Source organism: Carcharhinus amblyrhynchos, chromosome 13 (genome assembly GCF_965287045.1).
Source record: "Carcharhinus amblyrhynchos chromosome 13, sCarAmb.v2.hapA, whole genome shotgun sequence".
Classification (NCBI taxonomy): Eukaryota; Metazoa; Chordata; class Chondrichthyes; order Carcharhiniformes; family Carcharhinidae; genus Carcharhinus; species Carcharhinus amblyrhynchos.
The window spans coordinates 57,065,852-57,091,582 of record NC_137336.1 but is presented as its reverse complement, the minus strand read 5'-3'; the positions used below and the strand labels follow the sequence as shown (position 1 = coordinate 57,091,582).

The window sequence follows — 25,731 nt, the reverse complement described above, 5'->3', positions numbered from 1 at the left end:
TAATGTTTTTGGCATCAGTTACTTCCTGTGGTAATGAATTCCACAGGCTCACCACTCTTTGAGTGAAGAAATGTCTCATGTTCCTACTATAACTCTGGGAGCTAAAGGCATCAAGAGATATTGGGGTTAAGGGGAATCAGGATACTAAATTTGATGATCAGCCATGATAGTGGTGCAGGTTTGAAGGGCCAAATGGCCTACTCCTGCTTCTAGTTTCTATGTTTCTGTCTGCCAAAGCTACGATTACCGGAAGGAGCTAACTTTCCTTTATCCTACATAGGATATTAAGAGAGTCAGGGTTGAAAAGAATTCTGCAACAATACCTAAATCAATGCAGCCGCATATTTAGTTCCTTTAATATAAGTAGTAAAACTTGTTAATTTAAATACAAAACTCTGCAGACACTGTCCTGCCCCCAACATGATATTCTGTTGACTGACATCTGGTAAAGAAGCTGGCGCCACTTTGTCTTCAATACAAGTTTTTGGGAATAAACCTAAGTTTACTAACCACACAGTTTCTCCCCCACCCAGATTCAAACTGGTTCTTATATGCATGTTTTAACCTTTCCCCAATCAGCTGTTCTTAGTTCCAACTGGAGCACTCACTTGATTGTCACAGAATTTGCAACATTTTGCCAAGGTCAAGCATCAGATCAAGCCCAGGTTAGGATGCAATGCCTTATCTTGTCAACTTGGATTTTCTTTGTCTCTCTTATGGGGATTATGAATTCAATTCAGCTGAATTTGAATTTTGTTTTTGGAGTAAGTAAGGAAATGGATTTGAGTTTGCCCCATCCATTTGGCTTTGTAACTTTAAGGATGGAGCAGTTTTATTTTAAAGAAACAGATGTAACAAGCGTAAATTTACAGAGAAGATTTTTTAAAAACTGAAGAGAGAGAAATAAATCATACACTCCCAGGACTTGGATCATGAAGCATCCTTCTTCTAAAACTACCTGTAACCTCTCATATTTGGAGATATTTGTTTCTCCAACATTTGTTTCAAACTCAGGATGTCAATTCTTCTCTCATTCACACATTATTTGGAGTGCATGTTATCGAAAAGGGATGTGTAACATTCAATCGGTATGGTTTCCTTGAAATCTTCTTGATATAGAATTGCCCCCATACCTCTGATAAAAGAAATGTCTTGACAACTGCCTGAACAAATGTAAAAAAAAAACAAAGATGTGATGGCCTGAGGAGGGTTACAGCATTAGCCCATTTGTGGATCAGGACAGAAGGCAGGACTGCGATGTGACTGTAACTAAAGGCATGTGAACCCTAGAAAAGAACATAAGAACATAAGAAATAGGAGCAGGAGTAGGCCATCTAGCCCTTCGAGCCTGCCTCGCCATTCAATAAGATCATGGCTGATCTGTCGCTGCTCAGTTCCACTTTCCCGCTTTCTCCCCATAACCCTTAATCCCCTCTCTTATCAAAAACCCATCAACCCGCGTCTTAAAAATATTTAGCGAGGCAGCCTCCACCACTTCAACGGGCAGAGAATTCCAGAGATTCACCACCCTTTGAGTGAAGAAGTTCCTCCTCAACTCCGTTCTAAACCACCCCCCTTTTATCTTGAGGCTGTGCCCCCTAGTCCTACTGTCTTTTTTGAGCGGGAAGAGTCTCTCCACCTCTATCCTATCCATCCCATTCATCATCTTATACGTCTCAATGAGATCTCCCCTCATTCTTCTAAACTCTAACGAGTACAAGCCCAGTTTATTCAGCCTCTCCTCATAGCTCAACCCCCTCAACTCCGGCATCAGCCTAGTAAACCTCCTCTGCACTCCCTCCAAGGCCAAAACATCTTTGCGCAGGTGCGGCGCCCAAAACTGCACACAGTACTCCAGTTGCAGCCTCACCAATGCCCTATACAGCTGCAGCAAGACCTCCCTACTTTTATATTCAATCCCCCTCGCTATGAAGGCCAGCATCCCATTCGCCTTCCTGACCACCTGCAAGCTGGGTTTTTGCGACTCATGCACAAGGACCCCGGGGTCCCTCTGCACCGACGCCTGCTGCAGTTTTTCGCCCCGTAAGTAATAGTCCTTCCTACCATTCTTCCTACCAAAGTGGACCACCTCACACTTGCCAACATTAAATTCCATTTGCCATTTCCTGGCCCATTTGCCCAGCCTATCTAGATCCTTCTGCAGACTCTCCACACCCTCCGCACAATTTGCCGTTCCCCCTATCTTGGTGTCATCAGCAAATTTTGACACCCTACACTCGGTTCCCTCCTCCAGATCATCTATATAAATGGTAAAAAGCTGAGGCCCCAGCACCGACCCCTGGGGCACTCCACTAGTCACCATCCGCCAATCCGAATAGCACCCGTTGACCCCCACTCTCTGCCTCCTATTTGACAACCAATCCTCTATCCACGCTAACACCCTACCCCCGACCTTCTGCAATAACCTATTGTGAGGTACCTTGTCAAACGCCTTCTGAAAATCTAGAAAGACCACATCCACCGGCTCTCCTCTATCCACCGCCCTAGACACATCCTCATAGAACTCCAGTAAATTTGTCAGACACGACTTCCCTTTAATGAAACCGTGCTGCGTCTGCTCTATCAAGCAATTCCCTTCAAGATGCCTCGCAATTTCCTCCTTAATGACAGATTCTAACATTTTACCCACCACAGACGTTAAACTAACCGGCCTATAATTCCCCGCCTTTTGCCTGGCACCCTTCTTAAACAACGGTGTAACATTAGCCGTTTTCCAATCTTCCGGCACTTCCCCGGAATCCAGCGACGTCTGGAAAATAACCACCAAGGCATCCACTATCACCTCCGCCATTTCTTTCAGAACCCTCGGATGCATTCCATCCGGTCCTGGCGACTTGTCCACAATCAGCCCCTCTAGTCTGTCGAGCACCGCCTCTCTAGTAACAGTAATGTCATTAAGACCCTCCAGTCCTATCACCTTTCCATCGCTAACACCCGGCAAATTATTCACGTCCTCCTCCATGAAGACAGAAACAAAAAAGTTATTCAATACCTTAGCCATATCCTCATCCCCTACCACTAGGTCCCCTTTCTCATCCTCTAAAGGACCAACATTCACCCTAGCCAGCCTCTTCCTTTTTATATATTTATAAAAACTCTTGCTATCCTTTTTTATATTAAGCGCTAGCCCAGCTTCATAGTTTCTCCTACCCTTCTTTATCAACTTCTTTGTCAATCTTTGTTGACATTTAAACCTCTCCCAATCCTCATCTCGCCCACTACTCTTAGCTACTCTAAATTCCTCCGCTTTTAATTTAACACTTTCCTTCACCTCCTTCGTTATCCACGGCTTATTACCTCTCTTCCTACTATCCTTTTTGACCATCGGAATAAATTTCCGCTGAGCACCAAGAAAGATCTCCTTAAAGATCGTCCACTGCTCCTCAGCAGATCCTCCCTCCAACGCGCTCCCCCAGTCCACATTCGCCAATTTTTCTCTCATCCTACCGTACTCCCCTCTATTCAAACAGAGGACGCGTGTCCGGGAACCCACTTCCTCCTCCTCCATCTGCACCAGAAACTCCACCATACAATGATCACTCTCCCCAAGAGGATCCTTCACCACAAGGTCCCTAATTCTACCCGCCTCATTACATAGCACCAGATCCAAGATAGCTCGCTCCCTCGTCGGCTCCAACACACACTGTTCGAGGAAACTATCCCGGCAGCATTCCAAGAACTCTTCCTCGAGCCCCCCGCGTCCAACATGGGTCGACCAATCAATATGCAGATTGAAATCCCCCATAACTACGGCCGTCCCATTCCTGCACGCCGCACTTATTTGCGCGTTAACAGCCCGCCCCACCTCCAGATCATTATTCGGGGGCCTATAGACAACACCCACCAGCGTCTTCCTCCCTTTGCTGTTCCTAATCTCCACCCACAACGATTCCACCCTCTGCTCCTTGGCTCCAATATCATCCCTTGCTACCACCGTGATGCTATCCTTAATCAGCAGAGCTACGCCCCCACCTTTTCCCTCCTGCCTATTCTTCCTAAACACTTGATAGCCCTGTACATTCAGCTCCCAGTCCCTGTCACCCTGCAGCCACGTCTCTGTAATGGCCACCAGATCGTATCCATTTGTGTCGATCTGCGCCACCAGCTCATCCACTTTATTCCGAATGCTTCGTGCATTCAGATAAAGCGCTTTCATCCCAGCCTTCACCTGGACCCTATTTGCCGTAAAGCATGGGGAATTATCAACAAATGCTTTTGTTGTGATTCTAAATATCATAATGCTGCAAATTTTTGAAGTGTTAAAACTGAGTCTTTGAAGTAACACATAATGCAGATAATTCTGATGCCGAGAATGGTGGGGATAACTGGCTTGAAAGAATTGTATTGGCTAATGGAAACCTGATTCCAGTGACGAGCAGTTTGATTGCTGATTCATTCAACTTTGTGCAGTGTTGGATAACTGTTGCACTTCTGCAGCGTATAGAGTTGGTTCACTCAGTTGCTACTTGAATCGCTATACAAGGAAATCGGCATAACGTTAAAGAATGTGAAAGCTTCATCTGCTTTAGTCTTAGGGACGACACTGTGCTAAAGTTTTTGTCATCCAATGCAAAATATCTGGAATAAGCCTCTTCATAGCTCTGATGTGGTCTCCAGTGACACACCTTAATTGTTGAGCGAGTCCTCAATGATGAAATGGTGTGGAAAGTTACAAAGCACTTGTATTCAGGAAAGCCGTGGATTTATATTTCACAATATCAGGGAATTACTGCATACCATAAGAAAAAATGATGCTTCTCATCAAGAAGTCAGGCAGTATTGTTGGTTTCTAAACATGAAAGGCTAGCTGACAGGGAAAGTTTTTTTGGAAATTATATTGACAATTTGTACACCTTTTGTCATAGAAATTAAACGCTCTGCTTAGGGATACCGGAGTAGTCAATAGAGAATATGAAACTCTGCTGTCTTCCTCTTGGATAACAAGGTTGCCTAAATCCACATTTTCACATCATTCTTCCACTGCTTGTGCACTTTAGACTTCAAGAAAACCAGTGGATCATCAAAAGTTTGAGAATTTGCATCAGGCCTCAGCCATTTCGCTTCAGAGACTGCAAAGAACAGTACTTTTGTCAGAACAGAGGGGCAAAACAGATCTGTTATTCAGCTTCTAGCCTCTGCAGATTGATGTTAATCCACTGCGAACATTTTAATCTGCTGAGCAGGCATCTGATAAAGGAAGAAGCTGGAGCCGATCTGTCTTCAATACAGGTTTATTCTCTTCCACACGGTATCTCCCCCACACAGATGGAAACTGATTCTTATATAAATGCTCTAACATTTTCCCAATTAGTATTGGCTGCTCTAATTACAGTTGGAACATTGACTCTAGGACCCAAGTTGTTAGAGCTTATGTTACGTTAAATAATAATGTTATGTTATTTACCCAATGTCCATCAGTCTGCCTTCTATGAATGCAAAAGAAAATCCTGATTTCCTGCCAGTTTGTTATATCCAAATTTAATATTTAGAGAGTAGCTGATTTCTGTATTATTGCTGTCAAATTTGCATAATTACAAATTAAGTTGATATAGCCATTATTGTAAAGCAGGAAATAATTTACCTGCAATACAAACCAGTTACTTGTATATGTGGTTTGGGGTGTCTGGTTATGGTAAGTTCATAACCTGGATAATCACATCGATTGAAGGCTTCCCAGGCCCTATAAATTCCTCATTCTTTCAGTTGTCATATATTAATATGCATTAGCATTATCTGACTGGGAGAAATCACCAACAATGACAGACCCTTGAAGAACTAGGATAGATCATCTGACCCCATTTAGATGCGAATAAAGTCCCATCATTAGCCTGGTGCTGCTATTGACTGTAGAACAAGTTTACTCTGTTTATTTATGCTTCATTTTTTAAAATACATTTTAAAGATAGATCAGCAATTCTTGAGTTTGTTCATATTTAACAAATGCTTTTTATGAAAGAATCACCTAGATGCCATATTGAAATATGTCATCTTGCCGGAATGTATTGATTTTCCCTTTCTTTCCATTTAGGCAATGCGTGTCTTCTTGCCTGGTTTTGTATTGGAACTTGCAATCTTACCTGCACGCAAATGTGGAAACTAGCTTACCACCCTGTTGTAATGCTAGGCATCAAGTATTAAGTTTAATCCTAAAACTCTTTCTATTGTGTCTATTAAATTGTGCAGCATTGTGTATGATTGCTGGGCGGTAGGATTCCTGCCTTTATTGCGTTGCACAGAGCAAAGTTAAAAGGATGGTGTAGTCAAGGTTTATTGAACAAGCAACAGGGTTTTCATAAGGAAAAAGCCTGACCTGATCATTTGTGATAACATTCATCTCTTAACAGCTCTTTATGACATTGGAGACATGGTCCATGCAACAAGAGGAAAGTGGGGTATCAAAGCAAACTGCCCTTGTATTACCAAACAGCTTAAGCCTCTGCCCAAGCCAGCAGCACCAAATGGAGTGTCACAGGTATGTTTTATTAATCATGAATATTGACATTCCTGGCATCCGAGACTAGTTACTTTAAAATCTGCTGGCCTGTCTTCAGAATCTTAGTAGTGGCAAACATCAATCTGATTAGCATGGTCATATTCAAATTCAGATATGGAGGATGAAGAGATTTAACTACAAATGTAGAGGGTAGTATATTTATGGAAAATGAATTCCCAGTGGAGGCATGTCTGTATCAGAAAGTTGGAGATAGCTAGATGTGTACAATATAGAGAATATGGAGAAAAATTGATAGACATATATAATAAATTTCATGGGATGTGTTATGTTTTTGGATTATTTCACCACTTAGATGTATGTTTCTATGTTCCAGTGAAATTAGATTTTCATAATAGAAATATCCCTGCATAATTTTCAATGGTTTGTCTTTCGCACAAGTGATGATTCAAAAGCCGTTCCAATAAATTATTGGGAATAGATATCAGAAAAACTAAACCACTAATGTTTTCACTGAGTGAAGTTCTCGTAATGTATGTGATAGGTGAAAAATGTAAATTCTAATTATAGCATTAAAAGGAAGAATTGGATTACTGGGTACAAAAGTAGTGATAAGAAATGACTCTTGTAATATTCTGTTAACTATTTCATGTTTTATGGTTAAATAAAGATCCATTGACCCAATTGATGGAAGCAAACAGCACTAATTTTATTTTGAATGAAAATAAATTTGATACTGTGAAAAGGCGGTGGAATGTGGGCATGTGTGGTGTTGCCAGCTCATGATATTAAATAAAGGCAGAACATTAGACTGATTTTTACATTTTAAAAAATGGAGTTCCAGAATTTATCTGGAGGTATAGAATTTAAAGGCCAAGAGGTAATTATGATTTTTTTTAAGTACAGTGTCGGTTGTGGACTGTATAGAGAGGATATTGAGGCTGTTACCTGTTGTGAAGAAATACAAATACGGAGAAAAACTCCAAAGTGAATTTTCTTTTGGTGGAACAATGTCCATAACTGGTTAATAAAATATAAGTGTTTAAAGTTCTGAAAGCGTGGTAAATTGAAGCTTTTTCCAGTAGTTGAGGGCTCAAGAATGAGGGGCCAGAGAAATATGTTTCAATGGGCAAGATTTTGAATAGAGATTAAGAGAAACCACTTGGACTTTGAGATTATGGAATTCGTTTACAGGGCTGTTCAGGAAGAAACTCTGCCATTGTTCACGACTACATGGGTGGATGATGGATTCTGAAAATAGGATCAGTAAATGTGATTTTGTCAAGGTTTTTGTTATGTCATGGGATATGGGCACAGCTGGCTTGGCCAACATTTGTCCATCCTTAATCACCCTCGGTGGTGGTGAGTAGCTTTCTTGGGCCAATACGGTCCATGTATGGTGTAGGTACATCCGTAGTGCGGTTAGGAAAGAAGTCGTGGGTAAACAATACAAACTTCTTCGGCTGAATGGCCTGTTTCTGTGTTGCAATCTCTAAGCATTTAAACCAGTATTGCCATTTGTAAATGAATATTTTAATATTATTTGAAATTCTGTTTTTTTCAGCTTTCAAGCAGTCTTCCAAATCCTGCCAGTGCGGTTGCTATCAGTGAATTGTCAGCAAGCAGTGGAGGCTCTAGTATGTTACCTCAACCTGACCACAGTTTAGTGGAAGTGAAACCAGACCCAGCAGACAGCAGCAGTGGTGAGGCTGGTGCAGACAATGCCAGGAACCAAGGTGGGAACAGTAGCAATAACGTGAGCTTTGTAGGTGACAACGAAGGAGTCTCCACCACAACCAGCCTGAAGGATGGCACACTGAGTTCAGCAGACACTACATCAGCATTACACTGGTTGGCTGACCTAGCCACACAAAAAGCAAAGGAGGAGAAGAAAGGTAAATTCATTTTTATAATTTAATAATCCAGTCTATTCCCATAGTATGTAATTCCATCATTTTATAATAAGCCTTTTGGACTTGTCTGATTGAACAGGATGGTGTGCTGGTGACTTTTGAAGGGATAGAGTTTTGACAATATATTTTGGACTGTACAGAACTATTTTTTTGATTCTGAGTTACTGGTGCTTATGTTGCAGCCATCATGGCAAATAATTTGCAATGGGATAAGATTTAATGACCATGTGCATGCACAGAGGGATGTGTTAAGGGTCAAACTGATTGCATTTGATCCAAATTGGACAAATTCACATCATGTTGGAGTTATCAGTGAACTGTAAAATTGCACTGTTGCAGTATCCATTCTTGTCACCAGGTGGCAAGCACTGTGCACCACAAGTGAGTTAGTTTTACTGAAGACATTAGAAGAAAATCAGGTTGAGGGATTTTTTTTAAGAAGAGATTAAATGGTGGAAGTGAATGAGGGAAATTACTGAATGGAGAAAACCAATCTAATAGGTATTTATTCATAGAAATTGCACCCATGTTGTTGAATGTCTGTGATTAACACTAGTGACTCGGGGTCATAACCATCAAATTTATAATCCAAAGACTCCTCATTTCCATAGATGCAAATTTAAACCTAGATTATAATTTGGGAGAAATCACAATATATAGTCCTTTAAAAGAAAATATTTGGTATATATTGGCATTTTCAAGTCTCCCCAAAGTGGTTCATGTGCAATACATTACTTTTGAACTGTAGTCACCTGTAACAAATTTTCACATTGCAAAGCCCCAAAATATTAATTACAGAAATGAATAGTTAAGCTGTTTTTAATGGTGCTGGTGTGTTATGCCTTTCTCATGTGCCTTCTAGCTTTCCCTTAAAAGCATTTTTGTTATTTACCTCAGTGGCCTTATCTTCCTGAGACTGAGATGTCAGTTTTTTTTGCCTTATCAGACTGTTGCTTCCTGTGAAAATCGTTTCATTTTTCATTTGTTGCTTTGTGAAACTGTTGCTTGAAAATATTTTTGAAGAAAGTGTCCATTGATTAGATGTAGCAGATAATCTCAATCAAGTGCTGTTTGTGGGTATGCGTTATCAATGGTCATTGAAAATGCCATATACTTTTTCCATTTGAGATTGTCACCCAGTCTTAATTAAAAATAGCAACAGAAAGATGAGATGATCCACTAAGGCAATTTATATTGCAAAAGTAAGCTTCATAAAAAATCAGGACTGTTGATGTTGACTGTTGATATCATCTCAGCTTGGAGTCTTGTGTCCAAGGATTATAGCCCATGTCCTTTGTTAGGCCCACAGAAGAGCATAGAAACAGGAATAGGCCAGTCTATCCTTCAAGCTTGTTTCACCATTCCACAAAATCATGGCTGCTCTGTACCTCACTGCTGTTTATCCACCTTGTGGAAATGGTTTAGTCCATTAAGGTGGCAACACTTGATGCCATGTAGATCATGTGTAATTTTGAGCTGCCCTTTAATTTATAAATGTGATCCAGTTACCATATAAGTGTAAGACTACCTTAGTGATGTCTCAGCATTTGATGAACCTTGCAGAATTTACATGGTGCCAAATGGTACTAAGTTGATGGACTAAGCAATTCTTCCAAGATAGAGAAAGCCAACCACACAAGCTTGGCTTGTATTCATTGAGTAGAAGGATTTGATGAGTTATCTAATCCGTGTTTAAAATGACAAATGGATTTGGTTGATTTGTTAGAGAAACTATTACCACAGGTGTGGGAATCCAGGATGCAAAAGACAAAATTTGCATTTTGTTGTTACAGAATTTACATATGCTTATTGCCAAATTTAAGCATTAAAAATGTTGTAGAACAGGACTCCTGCTGTAAATAAGAATTAGTAATGATTATGTTTTGTCTCCTCTGGGAGAAAGAACTGGGCCACGATCCTCTCATCCCGCTGCGCTAAGTGTTTTAGCACAGCGGGCGAGGAGATTCTTGCGTTGGCCGCTTCGCAAGGTTTGAGCATGTGTTCCTGTCCCGATAACATCTGCTAGTGTCAGATTTCCGGCGGTGTCAGATCCACTCCAGAAATGGGCGGAGAGGCGCCAAGACTGTTTATGGTCATTTAAATATAATTTAAATTTAATTAGCAGGCCTGGGATTGAAGTCTTGCATTCCAAACCCCTACCCCCTGCCCCTCCAAGGCCAGAGCAGTTCACTCCAGGGTTTACAGTAACTTCCCACTAGCTGAAAACTAGCAGCCTGACCTTGCTAGAATGAAGGGGGGTAAATTAGGGGCCCCCAGAGGGTTGGGTGGGGAATTGACCCCTGAGCATTGGCACCTTGACAGTGCCAGCCTGCACCCCAAACCCTGCCCAAGGGGCAAAGTATCAATGCCCGGGGGGAGTGGCCTGATAGGGCAGGGCATCTGGGAGGACGATTGGTGGAGGTGGAGTCCTGCTGCCACTCTGCAGTCAGGACTGGTGGGTGAAGGAGGGAGGCCACTGATCGGGCTGGGCTCTGTACTGTGGAGAGGGGGTTTCGGGGCTGGCCTGGGAGTGGCCAAGGGGCCAGCAATCAGGCTGTGGGGTGGGTGGAGGGCTGATGATATGGGGGTTGCTGGGCTAGCCAGCAATGAGGAGGCCTGTAGGCAGCTACTGTGCATGAGCCAATTTGGTGCGTGCATAGTGGCCCATACAGTGCAGTGCTGCCAGCCTCTCCAGCAGGAATAGGCCCTGCCCACAGATTTATAATGATCTACATGCTAGTGCACTCTGCAGTGCACAGAGTGTGGGAGATTCTTCTGTGAATTCCCATTGGAGAAACAGCATGAATTACTCCAGTTTTCACACAAATTTGACACTTCGAGTTTTGGGGGGAGAATTCCGGTCCTGATGCATCCTCCCAGAGGAAGCAACATAATGTCCATGATTTTATCAATGCTGAAAATATTTTCAAGGAACCAAGCGCTCTGATTTCCCAAGTGAGACTGGCATCCACAAGTTGCCTCCCAGTTTCTGCACTGCCAAATCTAATTCCCCATTTCAGTAGCAAACTAGTGGATCTGCAAAAAAAACTGGGTGTCTGAATCCGCTGTCAGGATATTGGATCTGGATTTAACATAAGAACATAAGAAATAGGAGCAGAAGTAGGCCATCTGGCCCTTCGAGCCTGCCCCGCCATTCAATAAGATCATGGCTGATCTGTCGTGGCTCAGTTCCACTTTCCCGCCCTCTCCCCATAACCCTTAATCCCTTCTCTTATCAAAAACCCATCAACCCGCTTCTTAAAAATATTTAGCGAGGCAGCCTCCACCACTTCAACGGGCAGAGAATTCCAGAGATTCACCACCCTTTGAGTGAAGAAGTTCCTCCTCAACTCCGTTCTGAACCGCCCCCCCTTTATCTTGAGGCTGTGCCCCCTAGTCCTACTGTCTTTTTTGAGCGGGAAGAGTCTTTCCACCTCTATCCTATCCATCCCATTCATCATCTTATACGTCTCAATGAGATCTCCCCTCATTCTTCTAAACTCTAACGAGTACAAGCCTAGTTTATTCAGCCTCTCCTCATAGCTCAACCCCCTCAACTCCGGTATCAGCCTAGTAAACCTCCTCTGCACTCCCTCCAAGGCCAAAATATCCTTGCGCAGGTGCGGCGCCCAAAACTGCACACAGTACTCCAGCTGCGGCCTCACCAATGCCCTATACAGCTGCAGCAAGACCTCCCTACTTTTATATTCAATCCCCCTCGCTATGAAGGCCAGCATCCCATTCGCCTTCCTGACCACCTGCTGCACCTGCAGGCTGGGTTTTTGCGACTCATGCACAAGGACCCCGAGGTCCCTCTGCACCGTCGCCTGCTGCAGTTTTTCGCCACGTAAGTAATAGTCCTTCCTACCATTCTTCCTACCAAAGTGGACCAAAGTGGACCACCTCACACTTGCCAACATTAAATTCCATTTGCCATTTCCTGGCCCATTCGCCCAGCCTATCTAGATCCTTCTGCAGACTCTCCACACCCTCCGCACAATTTGCCTTTCCCCCAATCTTGGTGTCATCAGCAAATTTCGACACCCTACACTCGGTTCCCTCCTCCAGATCATCTATATAAATGGTAAATAGCTGAGGCCCCAGCACCGACCCCTGGGGCACCCCACTAGTCACCAACCGCCAATCCGAATAGCACCCATTGACCCCCACTCTCTGCCTCCTATTTGACAACCAATCCTCTATCCTAACAGTATAAACATGATTTACAGATATTTGACTGTTTGGATTGGTTAATTACAATATTTGCTATCTTGGAGCAGCTTGATGGGACAGTGATAATAGGTCCCTGTCAGACCTGATGTATCCTTGGAGCAGATTTGTGATGGTTCAAATCTGAAGTACTTAATCAGATAGACAGACCTTTACATCTCTGCCAATGACTATGATTCCAGGCATCTGCAAATGTCTTTATAGAAGCTTTCATTTGTACCACTGACAATGTTAGCCAACTAGTAATACACAATAAATGTAGTTATTGCTTTCTCTGAATCATGTCAATTTATAGTTTATTAATTTAATATTTAATTTTTTCTTCCTTCCCAGAAAGTAGCAGTTCTTTGCGATCTGTGTTGAATCAAAGCCAAGACTCCAGGCCTCCCTTAGCGCTAGACTCATTCAATGCTTTGTCCAAGCCTCCCTCTATTTTAGAGCCGTTCAGCAGCCTTTTGTCTGGAGGCCCTTCAACCACCAAGACAGAAGGCTCGAGCCTTCGGGATCTACTAAATTCTGCCCCAGGGAAATTACAGCGTGGAGCTGCTGAGGCTAGCCTCCCATTTCCTTCAGTGTTCACATCTGTTTCAACGGTAAGTATAGCTAACAGAAATGTAAGGTTTAAAATTCAGAGTATTAAAAAATAATCAATAGTTTTCACCTTGATAGAGAAGTCAGAGTGCACACCTTTAGGATGCCCACTTTGACTTCTGTCTGGCATTGTTAGAATTTCCTGTTGGAGAAGGAAATCATGAATATCATTTTCATGTAATTGGGAAGAGTCCAAACTCAACAGTACGTTGAAGTACAAAGAATGTTGATAGATAAGTCGATCTATACAACAAAAGTCTAGAGCAGTTATAACGCTAAAAGTAATAGCAGTGAGAATATCAGTTTTGGTTGCCATTTTAAAAATGACCGAGATTTGTAAAAGTTCAGAGAAAGACAACAGGAATGCTGCTGAGTTTAAATCTGGTAACTCTGGGCGCAAGTGCTAAATCAATATGATCTAGCTATTATTATATAGGGAAATAGACCAGTGGTGTGAGCAGTGAAGAAAATGTTTCCTGCTGACAGAGCATATACAAGTTAAGACACGTTCAGTGAGTGTAAAAGGGGTACAAGTATTTCTGGGAAGAAATGAGCAGATTTCTTGGTAGAAGCGAGGAGGGTTTTTAATTTATTCATTCACAGAAAGTGCTTGTTGCTGGCTTGGCCAACATTTTATTGCCCATCCCTAATTGTCCTTGAGAAAGTGGTGGTGAGCTTCTTCCTTGAACTGATGTAGTGTATATGGTGTAGGTACACCCAAATATGGACCTAGTGTCAAAATTGAAGGGAAATAAAATTATCCAAATACTGGGGGAGTTTCAACAGCTTTTTAATTTCTCTGTTGTATATGCTTTGTTAGTGGTCCAAAGTGTTAAATATTAGCTACCTTCCTTAACACAGCTGTATTATTTAAACTTTTTTTTTGTTAATGGCCGTTTTTTGTGTGTGATTTGTAAATACAGACTGATAAGGGAAAGGGAGGCCTACCCAACTTTCTGGATCACATAATTGCATCGGTAGTAGAAAATAAAATGTCTACAGACACATCAAAGCGAATTGGGAATCCCACTGAGGCACTAAAAGAGACCAAGAAGCAAGGTGTAATGGAAATGAGTGTTCTGGACCCAAACACACAACACTGCTGGCTCTGTGATGGTCGTCTGCTCTGCCTCCAAGACCCCAGCAACAAAAATAACTGGAAAATCTTCAGGGAGTGCTGGAAGCAGGGACAGGTAATCATAATGATTAAATATCATCAATGTGCACTTTGGTCTTTGAATAAGTTTCTGATTGGCAAGTTCATTGTAGAAATAGGAAGGCACAAGTCACTTTAGGTGGAGTGTGGGTAGAACCTGTCCACTGTCACTTTTTTTGTGAGTGCACCATGAAAGGCATCATTTGAAAGCACACAGTGGATTCTTCAATTATTCTCCTCCTGCATGTAAAATGACTCTCCAGCCTTTGTCTTCCTTGTGTATTACAATTTAGTCTGGAAACATGGTTATGTGGTTGTTCCATGAATATGTTGCCAGAAGATCATCAGATTTCAAGTTGAGCATTTATGCAATCTTCTCTCTTACTCCTACTACTAATTGCTGTCCAGCAGTTTCAAAATTCCCACGTTTACAGATTGAAATTTGAAACGCATAAAGGAGTTCTGTGGATCAATTCATCAAATTTTATTGAAAATTATTGTTTTAATGTGCAAACTCTGTATGACAATTATTTCAAGCTGGCTTTCAATTTGTGTCCCATTATGCAATATAGCATTCCATTTTTATGTAGCGATTAAGTGCACGAGGAAGTGAATGGGATCTGTTTTATAATCTCTGTATTTAAATAATACATTCTTTCTTCCATGTGCGAAAAGTTACTCTATGCTTTTCCTTTAACAAAAAGCCTTACACATTTCACCTCAGTCATCTGTGAATGTACCCTCTCAAAGTTGCATTTATTTTTTCAATAATCTGTACTCCTTTGTACATTTATTAAAAGCTTTTGTTCTTGCATTGAGTGGCTGCTTGATCATGGTGTAGTTCCATTTACTAGCTTGAATTTTTTTTCACTGCTGATCGTGTTGATGAGTTATTATTTAATTCAGGTATATGACATTCTCATTGGTTTAAGAAAGAATGCTTTGAATCCCCAGCAGATCTTTTTCTCATGGCTAGTGTTTTCCTCTTCTCAGCCCGTGTTGGTGTCTGGTGTCCATAAGAAGCTGAATTCAACCCTCTGGAAACCTGAAGCTTTTAGCCGGGAGTTTGGGGACCAAGAGGTTGACCTGGTTAACTGTAGAAATTGTGCCATCATCTCTGATGTAAAAGTCCGGGATTTTTGGGATGGTTTTGAGGTCATTGCAAGTAAGTACATTGATTGTTTTCCAAAGCATGTTAAGTATTGTAATTTGAGGCCCGTGTATGAAACTAAAAGTTAAAAATAGTGTTGTACTTCACGGAAAATCAAGACCACCTACTTTCTGTTCTCATGGAAAATGCAAATCAGTAAGTGTTATCTCCAAAGTTCCAGCAAAAATCCTGGAATTAGTAATTTACTAATTTGATTTGTGGTTATGGTAAGCCAGTGGCGACTGATAACCATATTTTCGTTAGGTTTAATGAAAAGTCACTTGGAACCAGGATGAATATTTGAAATTTGGATGTCAGCATCAACTTCTGGAAAACAATTTTGACATGCTTTTAAAAAGCACACGTGGGAGCCTGTTGTTCAATTTCAATTGAGGTGTGATGATTCAGCCAGCTGTCCAATGGCGTGAACATAATGCCTCGGGAGTTGAAGTCAAATTACCGATATTCAGAAATTGGTGTTAAGATACTGCACATAACTGATGGAAAGGGATTTCTTCCTCCTGCCGTGGCTTCTGCTCAAGTAAAGCAGATGATTTAGAATCATTGGGGAGGTCATGTGTTGCTTGTTGGACATATCTTGTCAGAAGGTAGGATAGCTTCTATGAAAGAGTAACTCTTGATAATAAAAGCCCAAAAGAATCTTAACCCAGGTGTGACGATATGGCTAGCATCTCCGAAATCCTTCACTTCAATTGTTTGCCAGAGACTTCTAAACTAGAAAGACAGAGCAATGAGTGAAGCAACTTTAATAGATATTAAAAATAATTAAACTCCAGTCCATGATCGTCATCTGTACATTTCAGCTCAACCTTCAGTAAAAGAAAAAAATCTATTACCAAAAGTTCAGAAAATAATTATATATATGTTTTAAATGTCAGAACGTATAAAAGCCTTGCTGTCAGTTGGAGACATCAAATCAGTTGATAGATAATGCTTTCATTTCACAGTGCCATTTCAACGGGACCAAGATAGTAAATTCAATTTGTGACCATACTGTAACTAGGGATGTATTTCACACTTGTAGCAATAAGGTCTCTAACTAGAAGTCATAAAAGGGACTTGGAAATGGCTCTAATATAAATGTTCCGAGCAGTAACTTATTCAACTGTCACTAAGTTGGTGGCTTCTCATCAGAATGCTGTATGTTCTCATGAATTTGAATACACTCAATCTTTAAATTAGATATGTTGATATTAAAACTAAATATCACCTTGTGTCCATTATGTCAATAAAATGCAATTATCAATTTAATTGGTCTGTCTCATCTTACGATATTGTAAATATATGATATTCATTCCCATAATGGAATCATATCCCTGTAGTTTCTTTGGCATAAATTGTATATTGAGGTTGAGCTGCCCTTGAATAAGGGAGGTCATACTTAGCAAATATTCAAATTGTTTAATACAGATAAATACATAAAAATTTGGTGGGGCCATGATCACTTATTAAAATTCTTTATGTCCAATTTGAATTATACTTTCGTGCCACAGAACGCTTGAAGTCTGAAGGAGGACAACCAATGGTTTTGAAGCTCAAAGACTGGCCTCCAGGTGAAGACTTCAGAGACATGATGCCAACAAGGTAACAAAATTTGCACGAATGCTAACATCTTCAGGTCCTTGTATTACAGATGCAAAAAAGTTATCCTCTTATTTCTTATTTTGCAGGTTTGATGATTTGATGAACAACCTCCCTCTACCTGAATACACAAAAAGAGATGGAAGATTAAACCTGGCTTCAAGGCTCCCAAACTACTTTGTGCGGCCTGACCTAGGACCAAAGATGTACAACGCATATGGTGTGTATTGTGAATTGTGTTAATAATTTCCCTCGATTTAGCACAGGCATATCAACATTTTAATTCCTGGCCTTTCACAAACCTAGTTTAATTTTTTGTGCATGCATCCTGACAGATGACTACAGATTCTGATCTGAGTCAGATCTTTTGCTTGCATAAACCTTGAATTTGGCAGGACATACTTGCATGTTACATCAACTTATGCATTCTATTAATGTGTAATATTTAACTTATGGGTATTGTGTTCTAAATAATGTACTATTTTGTGCATGTTTGAGTTCATTTTTAAACCTTGGAAGAGAAGCTTTGCTATGCCCAGGAATCGTTGCAGGCAGTAATTCGCTCAGGTGTAAATGGTGGACGCAGAATATTGTCTAAGTGAGATGGACAGTTAGCTAATAATAACATCCAACTTGCTGGAACTTATGTTCCCATTGACTAAAAGCAAATCACACTTTATATATGTCTCTCCTGTAAGATTTATTGGAAGATGATTTAAATTGTGACAGGAAACCCAACGTGAGATGATATAGAAAAAGACATTACATCCAAAGCAGTGTAGATTGCTGATATTCTTCTCAGCTGATTAATTGAGATTTATACTTCAACGTCACATCTTTTCTGTCTAGGTTATGGCACAGAGCTGCAAAACATGTTCTAAAAATAAGCTGTTTAGGTAATGTTGCTCTGAATTTAATAAGGTGGCATGGAGAATTATTTGCATTTACTATAAGTACTGATCTGTTTTGTAGATCTGGTCTATTTTATCTTGTATAGTTGTCTTGTCTCCTCTGAATGTTCCAACTGGAGTACTTTGTTGGGTTTGGCTAAAGGCGAGCAAACCTGGGACTCAAACATAAATTTTTCTATTTATTCAACATCGTTGTTAGGTTTTTCCTTGCCTCACAGCTTCCATATTCTTAGTAAATTTCTTCAGTTATTTGTGGGCCTTGATGAAGGATCATCCAGATTTGAAATGTTAGCTCTATATTCTCCACCGATGTTGTCAGACCTGCCTCAGTTTTCCAGCATTTTCTGTCTTTGGGTCAACTATTTATGACCTTGGTTGAAAAGTAATTTTAAGTAAGTTAAACATCTGGGCGATATTTTATTCAGTTCAAAGAGTATTTGCTGCCTATCTGGCACTGACACTAATGGATCTTGTTAATTGTATGTGGCACTAGAATTGAATTAAAAATAATTGAAATGCACTGTCTTTCTTCATTAGGGCTGATAACAACAGAAGATAGAAAAGTTGGAACAACCAACCTCCATCTGGATGTGTCTGATGCAGTTAATGTGATGGTTTATGTTGGTATACCATTAGGAGAGAACAACCATGAAGAAGGTAAGTACGTTTAGCAGTTTCGGTTTCAATGGTAGAGAACTTGCTGTAATGTGATGCTGCATTATACATGTAAAATAGTGCCTTACATTCTGCAGCATTTTCTGAAGGCACACTGTACCTTGTGTTTTTCTGTAGAATTAACTTTAAATCATGGCTTCAGTGGTGAATTTGAGCTCCTTCATTTATGTGGAAAAGTAAAAACAGTACTTCCAAACTGAGTATTCCTTTATACACGGTATAGCTCCATGTCATGTGAAGAACCCTGTGTTTGATAACAAGAAGAATGAAAAGTAGGTATCATGAAAGTGAAAGGAGGACGAATCCCAGTGGAACACTGTTTTCTGATACTAGCTTGGAGTCACATTATGTGACTACAAAATTTGTTGGTTCAAGGGCTATCTGCCACCTTCTCACCATATCTCTCTGCCCTTCTATCCACCAGAATCTGTTTACTTATTTCTTGGATCTGTTTGTATTATTCTCTTCAGTAGTTTCTCTGGCAACTTATTCCACAAATGTACTGTAACTCTCCAACTGTAGAAATCTTTTCTCCAGACCCAAGTAACTCATGGCAACATTTTGGGAGTGGAAACATGGTAAATTATATGGTACTTGAGATTAGTTAAAAAAAAATTATTGCTGCTTTATAATCAATAATGTCTTATCACTGTTTAAGTTTCCGGTAATAAGTTTATATTTACAATGTCTTCCTTTCATAGGCTTGTGGTTAGGCATGATAAGGTCATTCTACAATTCAGAAAATACTGAAGTTGAGAAATGATTTGATCTCAGCCATTCTAGTCAGGAGAAATTACAATGTATAATAAATATCCTTTACCTTAATTCAAAGAAAATCCTTCTGAAATCAGAAATTTGTGATTATTTAATTAAAGATGATCTTAAAAGACATCTGTACCTGTCATAATTACATTTTATATCACGGTAACTTTTATTTCTTAAAATTTGGAATGTAAAGTGATCTGATAGATGAAAGAACTACTGAAACAAGCCGCCAATGTATCCCTCAAAACCACAATTTTACTGGCTCAATTCATTGGTTGAGTGTTCAGTTCAGTGTCGTGAGCTGGGGAGATAGGGCACAAATGGATTGCTATCGTCCGGCCTTGCTTTGCCAGCGAGAACAGCTTCTGGGCACGAGGCCTATTAACATAAAAATAACTACATTTAAATCTACTTAGTGTTCAACATGGCCTGGCAAGACGTCATGCCTACAAGAATCACTACTGCTGTGTAGTAGTGGAGTCCAGGCACTATGGCAACACCGGGGTTGGGGGGTGGGTGGGATGGGGGGAGGGGGCGGGGTGCGTGGTTGGTTGAAGTGTATTGAAGCTCCCAGGCAGGTGGGAGCATGGCTGGGCAGTGCCCAGTTAGACATCATAAGTTATCCGGGGCAGTGCCAAGGGAATGGAACCTGAATGGGTGTGGGACGGAGTGGTTTGCACAGTAACAGGGGGCTTATGCAGGGGCTGGTTGTGCAAAGTGGGGGGATTTCTGCAAGGGGAATGGCCGTGAAGGGGCGGGGGGATCACTGCAGGGGGCAGTCGTGCAAGGGTGGGCTTTGCAAGGCGGGGATTGTGGAGGGGTGGATTGCAGAAGGGGGTCGTGAGATATCATCGGAAGTGCATATTGGGGGTCCACTGATGGACCCATAAGGAGAATCATGATGCCAGCATCCCATGGTTGGGTGTGGGTGCTGGGTTGATGACAATGCCTACAACAATAGGGGATATCTGTGGGAGGAGGTCTCCTGGTGCACTAGTAGATCGGGGTGCCCTGCACAAAACTGACAGAGTGCCTGAAGATTGCAACTCGCCCGAAAGACCAACATGGAACACTCCCCATTTTCACGTTGTTATGATACTTCAAAATCTTTTTGAAAAATTTCACCCCATATAACCAAGTACTGTTCTCTGCAGCCTCAACATCTCTTAATCTCCTTTTGGGTTGAATTTTTTTTTCAAGAGGTGGATTAGAGTGCTGACAGCAAACTTTCAAGTGTGTTATGAATTGGATTGGCTTAAAACTGGTATCTGTGATGTTGGGATGTCAGGAGGAGGTTGAGGAGCATCAAGCATTTGTCACTTCTGGCTGAAGATGATCGCAAATGCTCACTTTTTTCTTTTGTAGTGATGCAAAGAGGATGAAGATATTTGTGGAACCTTCTCCTCTGGCTCATTGTTTAATTATTCATGACCACTCATGACTGAATGTGGCACGGCTGGATAGCTCTGATCTAATCCATTTGTTGTGAGACCACTTAGCTTGCGCTTCAGTATAATGCTGATGTAATTAATAAAATTTGATGAGAAATGTTCAATGGAAAAATGTCAGAAAAATGGTTATTATTAGAACTGTTTAAAACTCAGGATATTTAGGTTCCTAGATGAAATTAGAAAGCAGTTTACAGCTGCTATAAAAAGTGTAATAGGATTAAAGAGTGAGCGCAGGCCTTAATCTTTACTTATGCACCTTAAATCCAGGACAGAGAGGTTACTATTTATTGTTTTTAGCTGATTGATTAATTGGAAGTAAACACGATAATTTAATATGCTTGGAATGTTGAATTTTGATCACAAAATCTAAGATCTTGTTGACTAATATCATGGCAACGCATTTAGTTCCAGAAACTTTTCCAGAATACAAATATCAGTCATCTTATGTCAGTCAGTAGAGTGATGGTGTTGTTGTCACCATCAAGTCTGAGCAGTTATGAGGCATTTGCTATTTAAGATTCTGAAATGTTTGGGATACAGCTAAACATCGTACCCTCTTCCATGTTGTGTTGAAGGTTACAAAATGAATTGTACTTTTTTGGAATCTTGGAGACCAAGACTTATTTGTGCCACCGCCCCTCATCAAAAGCATATTCTCCAGTGCCACCTCACTGCAACTTCAACCATGTCTTTAGTAAAAATTGAAACCTACACCTGCACTAATCAAGAACATGAACATCTGTTGAAAGTATTTATTATTGATTTTGCCAGTTGGAGAATGTTATAGCAATTTCATTGTTCAGTGATGTGGTACTTTTTTTTCTCATCAGTCCTATTTTTCTCATCATTTTCGTTGCCATGTTCAAAGCCACTGACTTGCTCTTTTTACTAAAAACAAAAGGTGGAATTGTCACATGCAATTCTCGAAATACTAATAAAAATTATAGATTCCCAATTAATAAACCGGAATATAAATTTTACAGTGAATCAGAGGCCCTGATAGATGGCTATAGAATTTTGCATTTGTTTTAATCTATCATTATGAGCTGTCTGAGTTAGAAGGAGGATAAGCTTGGTGGGATTTTTTCGTTTCCTACTTTTGTCTTGCATTTAATCCGAGGGAATAATACATTCAAGTTGCATATTTTGCATTGGGAAATTGTTAATTTTGGATAAATCATGTAAGGCTATGGATGTGGCTGTGTAGCTAGCTGACACTCCCCACGAGGCTAATGCAAGAATAGCCACCACTTCCCAGGGTGCCAACTGGTGTTTGTGGAACATTGCCATTGTGTTCCAGCAAGATGGCAGCACCTTTAGAAGGGCAAAGATTGGCAGTAGAGCCCTAAAATACTACTGGAATGATCTTCAGTCAAGTGAATTATGTGGGAAGCTCTAGAACTTTAATATTTTTGTGGGGTTGGGCTCATTTTAGATAATTGATTTCATTGTTTTAGTTACATGATTAATTTTCTCCTTCACAGATTCAGACAGCAGTGGAGTAACAGGTCTGTGCATTTTCATTCTGTTTTTGAGGCATGTAGTACGCTGCAGTAGCTTCTCTTGTTTCTTTTTTTTCCATAACTCATAAGATCAGGCGGTGGTGGCACATTTCTGAAGTAGATTGCAAATACCTTTATTACTGTAGATGTCTCTGAAAATAATACAACAATCTCTTCACTCACCTAAGCAAATAATTTAATGTATTTATTGAAATTTTCTTGTGCTTGAGACATGCCAGGTTATTCAAAGTTTAATTGTGAGTTCAGTGTTCCCTTTGCAGCTCTGCGATTGGCCTTTCAGTTCAGAGAGACTTAAATTTGTATCTTGAGTAAAATCTCTGCATCCTTATATTGATACAGTGTCCTGTCACATATTTAACTTCTGAATAACATTAAGTATGCTTTATATTTGCACTTTAATATTAATCTTCGTTAATCTTGTCTTGTGTTTCTCAAAAGCTTTAATATCTGCTTTTTCCGTTTATCTATTTAAATTTCAAAAACCTGGGCAAAGCGGATTGTGAATTTGAGGCTTGTAGAAAAGTAAATTTGTACTTAATTGGTCAGAGAACCTGGTAGTTGCCAAATGAAGCAAAGTCAAAGGTTCTTTCCATATTTCTGCTTTTGTTTTATAGTGTGTATGTCAGGTAAATGCTTTGAGTAGCTGTCTGTAATCACATCTTCCTGACTCACTAATTCATGACTTTTATTCTATACGAATAATTCACCAGTTGTGTGGAGCTTAGTTATGATATTGAGTGTGCAAAACTATATAGAACAGCAATGGTTATTTGGTCAATTATAATTAATACTGGGAATCAGATATAAAACCAATATTTGTACCTTCGAGTTCGCGTCTTGTATTGCTTAACCACTTATAATATTTAGCTTTTAGTGTATTAGCTTAACAGCATTTTAGCATGTTGCTGCAATTAAAGCTCATGTCTTAACTTTCAGTTTATTATTTCAAGGAGTCCAATTCATAGTCTTGTCTACAGTTGCTGTTCAATGTAGCTCAGTTGCAGCAGTTGAATTTTTATCATGTCAGTGTAGCCAAGATATGGTGCAAATGATTAGATTGTTTCTTTGCTAAATAAGCCCCAAACTTCCAGGTTAAAGTTACAAATTGTCAGATATTGAATAACATTGTATCAGTGATGGGATTGGCCTGTCCACAATATTTGATCACTTTTGAGTTTGGGCCATGCCATCCTCTGCCCTGTTGTGAATAATTATATTCACATCTTGACTTGGACTAAAATGTCAATCATAAGTAGTGATGACACCATACCTCTTAATAAAGCCTCCTTCCTGATTATTTTCCATAATATTTTTCTGGCATAAATGCTGTGCTGTTAGGGCTGTTAGAACTAAATCATTTCTTCCTCCATCCATTAAGAGGTTTCCTCCCTCATGCACTGGGTGATTCCTTATCCTCATTATTCTCCATCTCAGCTTCCATTGTCCCTCAACTCTGAATTCATTGCCTTTCTGTTCTCCCAAAACTTCTCTTCATATAAACTTTCCTACTCCTATTAAAGGCCACCTCCCTGAAGGCACCTGTTGTGCTCTTAGACACGTTAAGTTCCGATTAACAGAAGAGGTCACTTCTGACCTAAGCAATTTTTTACTGTCTCCCATCCCAGTTGTTCCCAGAAATGGTTATCATCTCCACTCTCCAAGGAGTGCAAATTAGTGTACCTGGCATACAAATGCACTTGTGGACTGCATCAGGCACTATTGGGTCTCTTCTCAGCTAAAATACTACATATCTGAGATTATCGTGGCAAGTAAAGATAGCCCAAGCTTCTTTTCTACAATACTAATACTTAAACTCATCTCCCCTTCTCCCTTTACCTTTACTCCCAGCAACATGTGAAAGTATGTGATGTTGCTGACATGCCACAGCACACACATAGCAATAAGAAGTGTGCTGAGATTAGGTCTTTGGGCAAGTCCAAGCGCATGAAAATAAATAATTGACAAATGCAGCCAGAGAAACCATGAGGGTAGCTGAAGGATGATGTAGTTAAATATTATATTGTCACCATGATTGAATTCACCTGTTCCACTGACTCTACTGTTCCACCTTCCCAACCAATCCAGGCCTTTCCATGGTTTCTCCTTTCCTCAGCACAGATTCTCATTTCCCTCTTGTCCACTCTATCCTTTTTGTCTCTGCTTCCTCCAGCCCACTAAATTGTAGAGCATTCAACTTTCTTCCTGGCCTACATGTTAGCTGACACTGTAATTGGTTCCTCGCTTTTCAACTGCAGTTTCCATCCCTTTCAATTTATTACCATTGCCTCAAATTACCCATCCTATATCCCTCTGTCCTTGTAATCTAGCTTCTTATTTAAAATCTTCCTTTCCACTCTGAAGTTCTTGACTATATTGTTCTCCGTAGCAGTGTTCATCTTTCCTGCAGTTTCCTTTTCAAATCACAAAACCCAAATGACCTCTGTAGCCAGTGTACGTTAATTTTTGTTGTTCTTTCTACAATCTTTAAAATGTTTGACTATATCATCCTCTAGCTGCCCTCACGGTTCCTCTGGCTGTACTTGTCAATTATTTATTTTCCTGTGCTTGGAGTTGCCCAAAGATCTAATCTCAGTACCTTCCCATTGCTATATATGTGCAGTGTTACTATCTCTGAAACATTACCCCATCTCAGTTTATCTGCTGAACTCTACCATACTTCTGTCACCTCCAGACTTGACCATTCCAGTGCTCTCCTTACCAATTGTCCAGCCTCCACCTTGAATTTGTCCAAGATTCAGCTTCCTCTGTCCTATCCTAAGCATGTCCTGGTCACCTATCACGAGCAAGCTGTTTGGCTGCCTAAAAACCTGTAAGTCACCACGCAAACTGTGCACTTAAATCACTTGTACTCAGGAAAAAAAATAACTGAAAGGAACATTTCCCATTGTGTCAGTCCTTGGTGACCTATATTGACTGACCCCTCTCAGACTTCCATTTTAAATTCTCATCACTGTATTTCATAAAGTCATAGAGGTTTACAGCATGGAAACAAGCCCTTCGGCCCAATTTGTGCATCCTGCCCTTTTTTTGAAACGGCTAAGCTAATCCCTGTTGCTTGCATGTGGCCCACATCCCTCTATACCCATCTTAGCCATGAAACAGTCTAAATGCTTTTTAAAAGACAAAATTGTACCCTGCCTCTACTACTACCTCTGGCAGCTTGTTCCAGACACTCACTAGCCTGTATGAAAAAAATTGCCCCTCTGGACCCTTTTGTATCTCTTCCCTCTCATCTTAAACCTATGCCCCTTAGTCTTCTACTTTTAGGAAA

At 40.4% G+C, this 25,731-nt stretch overlaps 1 protein-coding gene across 1 annotated transcript in view; it reads left to right on the top strand.

Moving 5' to 3' along the window:
• The window catches only part of LOC145351930 (lysine-specific demethylase 3B-like), a 119,427-nt gene that overhangs the window by 83,453 nt on the left and 10,243 nt on the right, over positions 1–25,731 (top strand). The window contains exons 15-23 of the mRNA XM_080201723.1: positions 6,366–6,493; positions 8,037–8,367; positions 12,949–13,208; positions 14,130–14,399; positions 15,356–15,527; positions 17,027–17,117; positions 17,204–17,334; positions 18,563–18,682; positions 22,401–22,424. Of these exons, the coding sequence (XP_080057849.1) occupies positions 6,366–6,493; positions 8,037–8,367; positions 12,949–13,208; positions 14,130–14,399; positions 15,356–15,527; positions 17,027–17,117; positions 17,204–17,334; positions 18,563–18,682; positions 22,401–22,424 (1,527 nt within the window). The remainder of the gene's footprint in view (positions 1–6,365; positions 6,494–8,036; positions 8,368–12,948; positions 13,209–14,129; positions 14,400–15,355; positions 15,528–17,026; positions 17,118–17,203; positions 17,335–18,562; positions 18,683–22,400; positions 22,425–25,731) is intronic.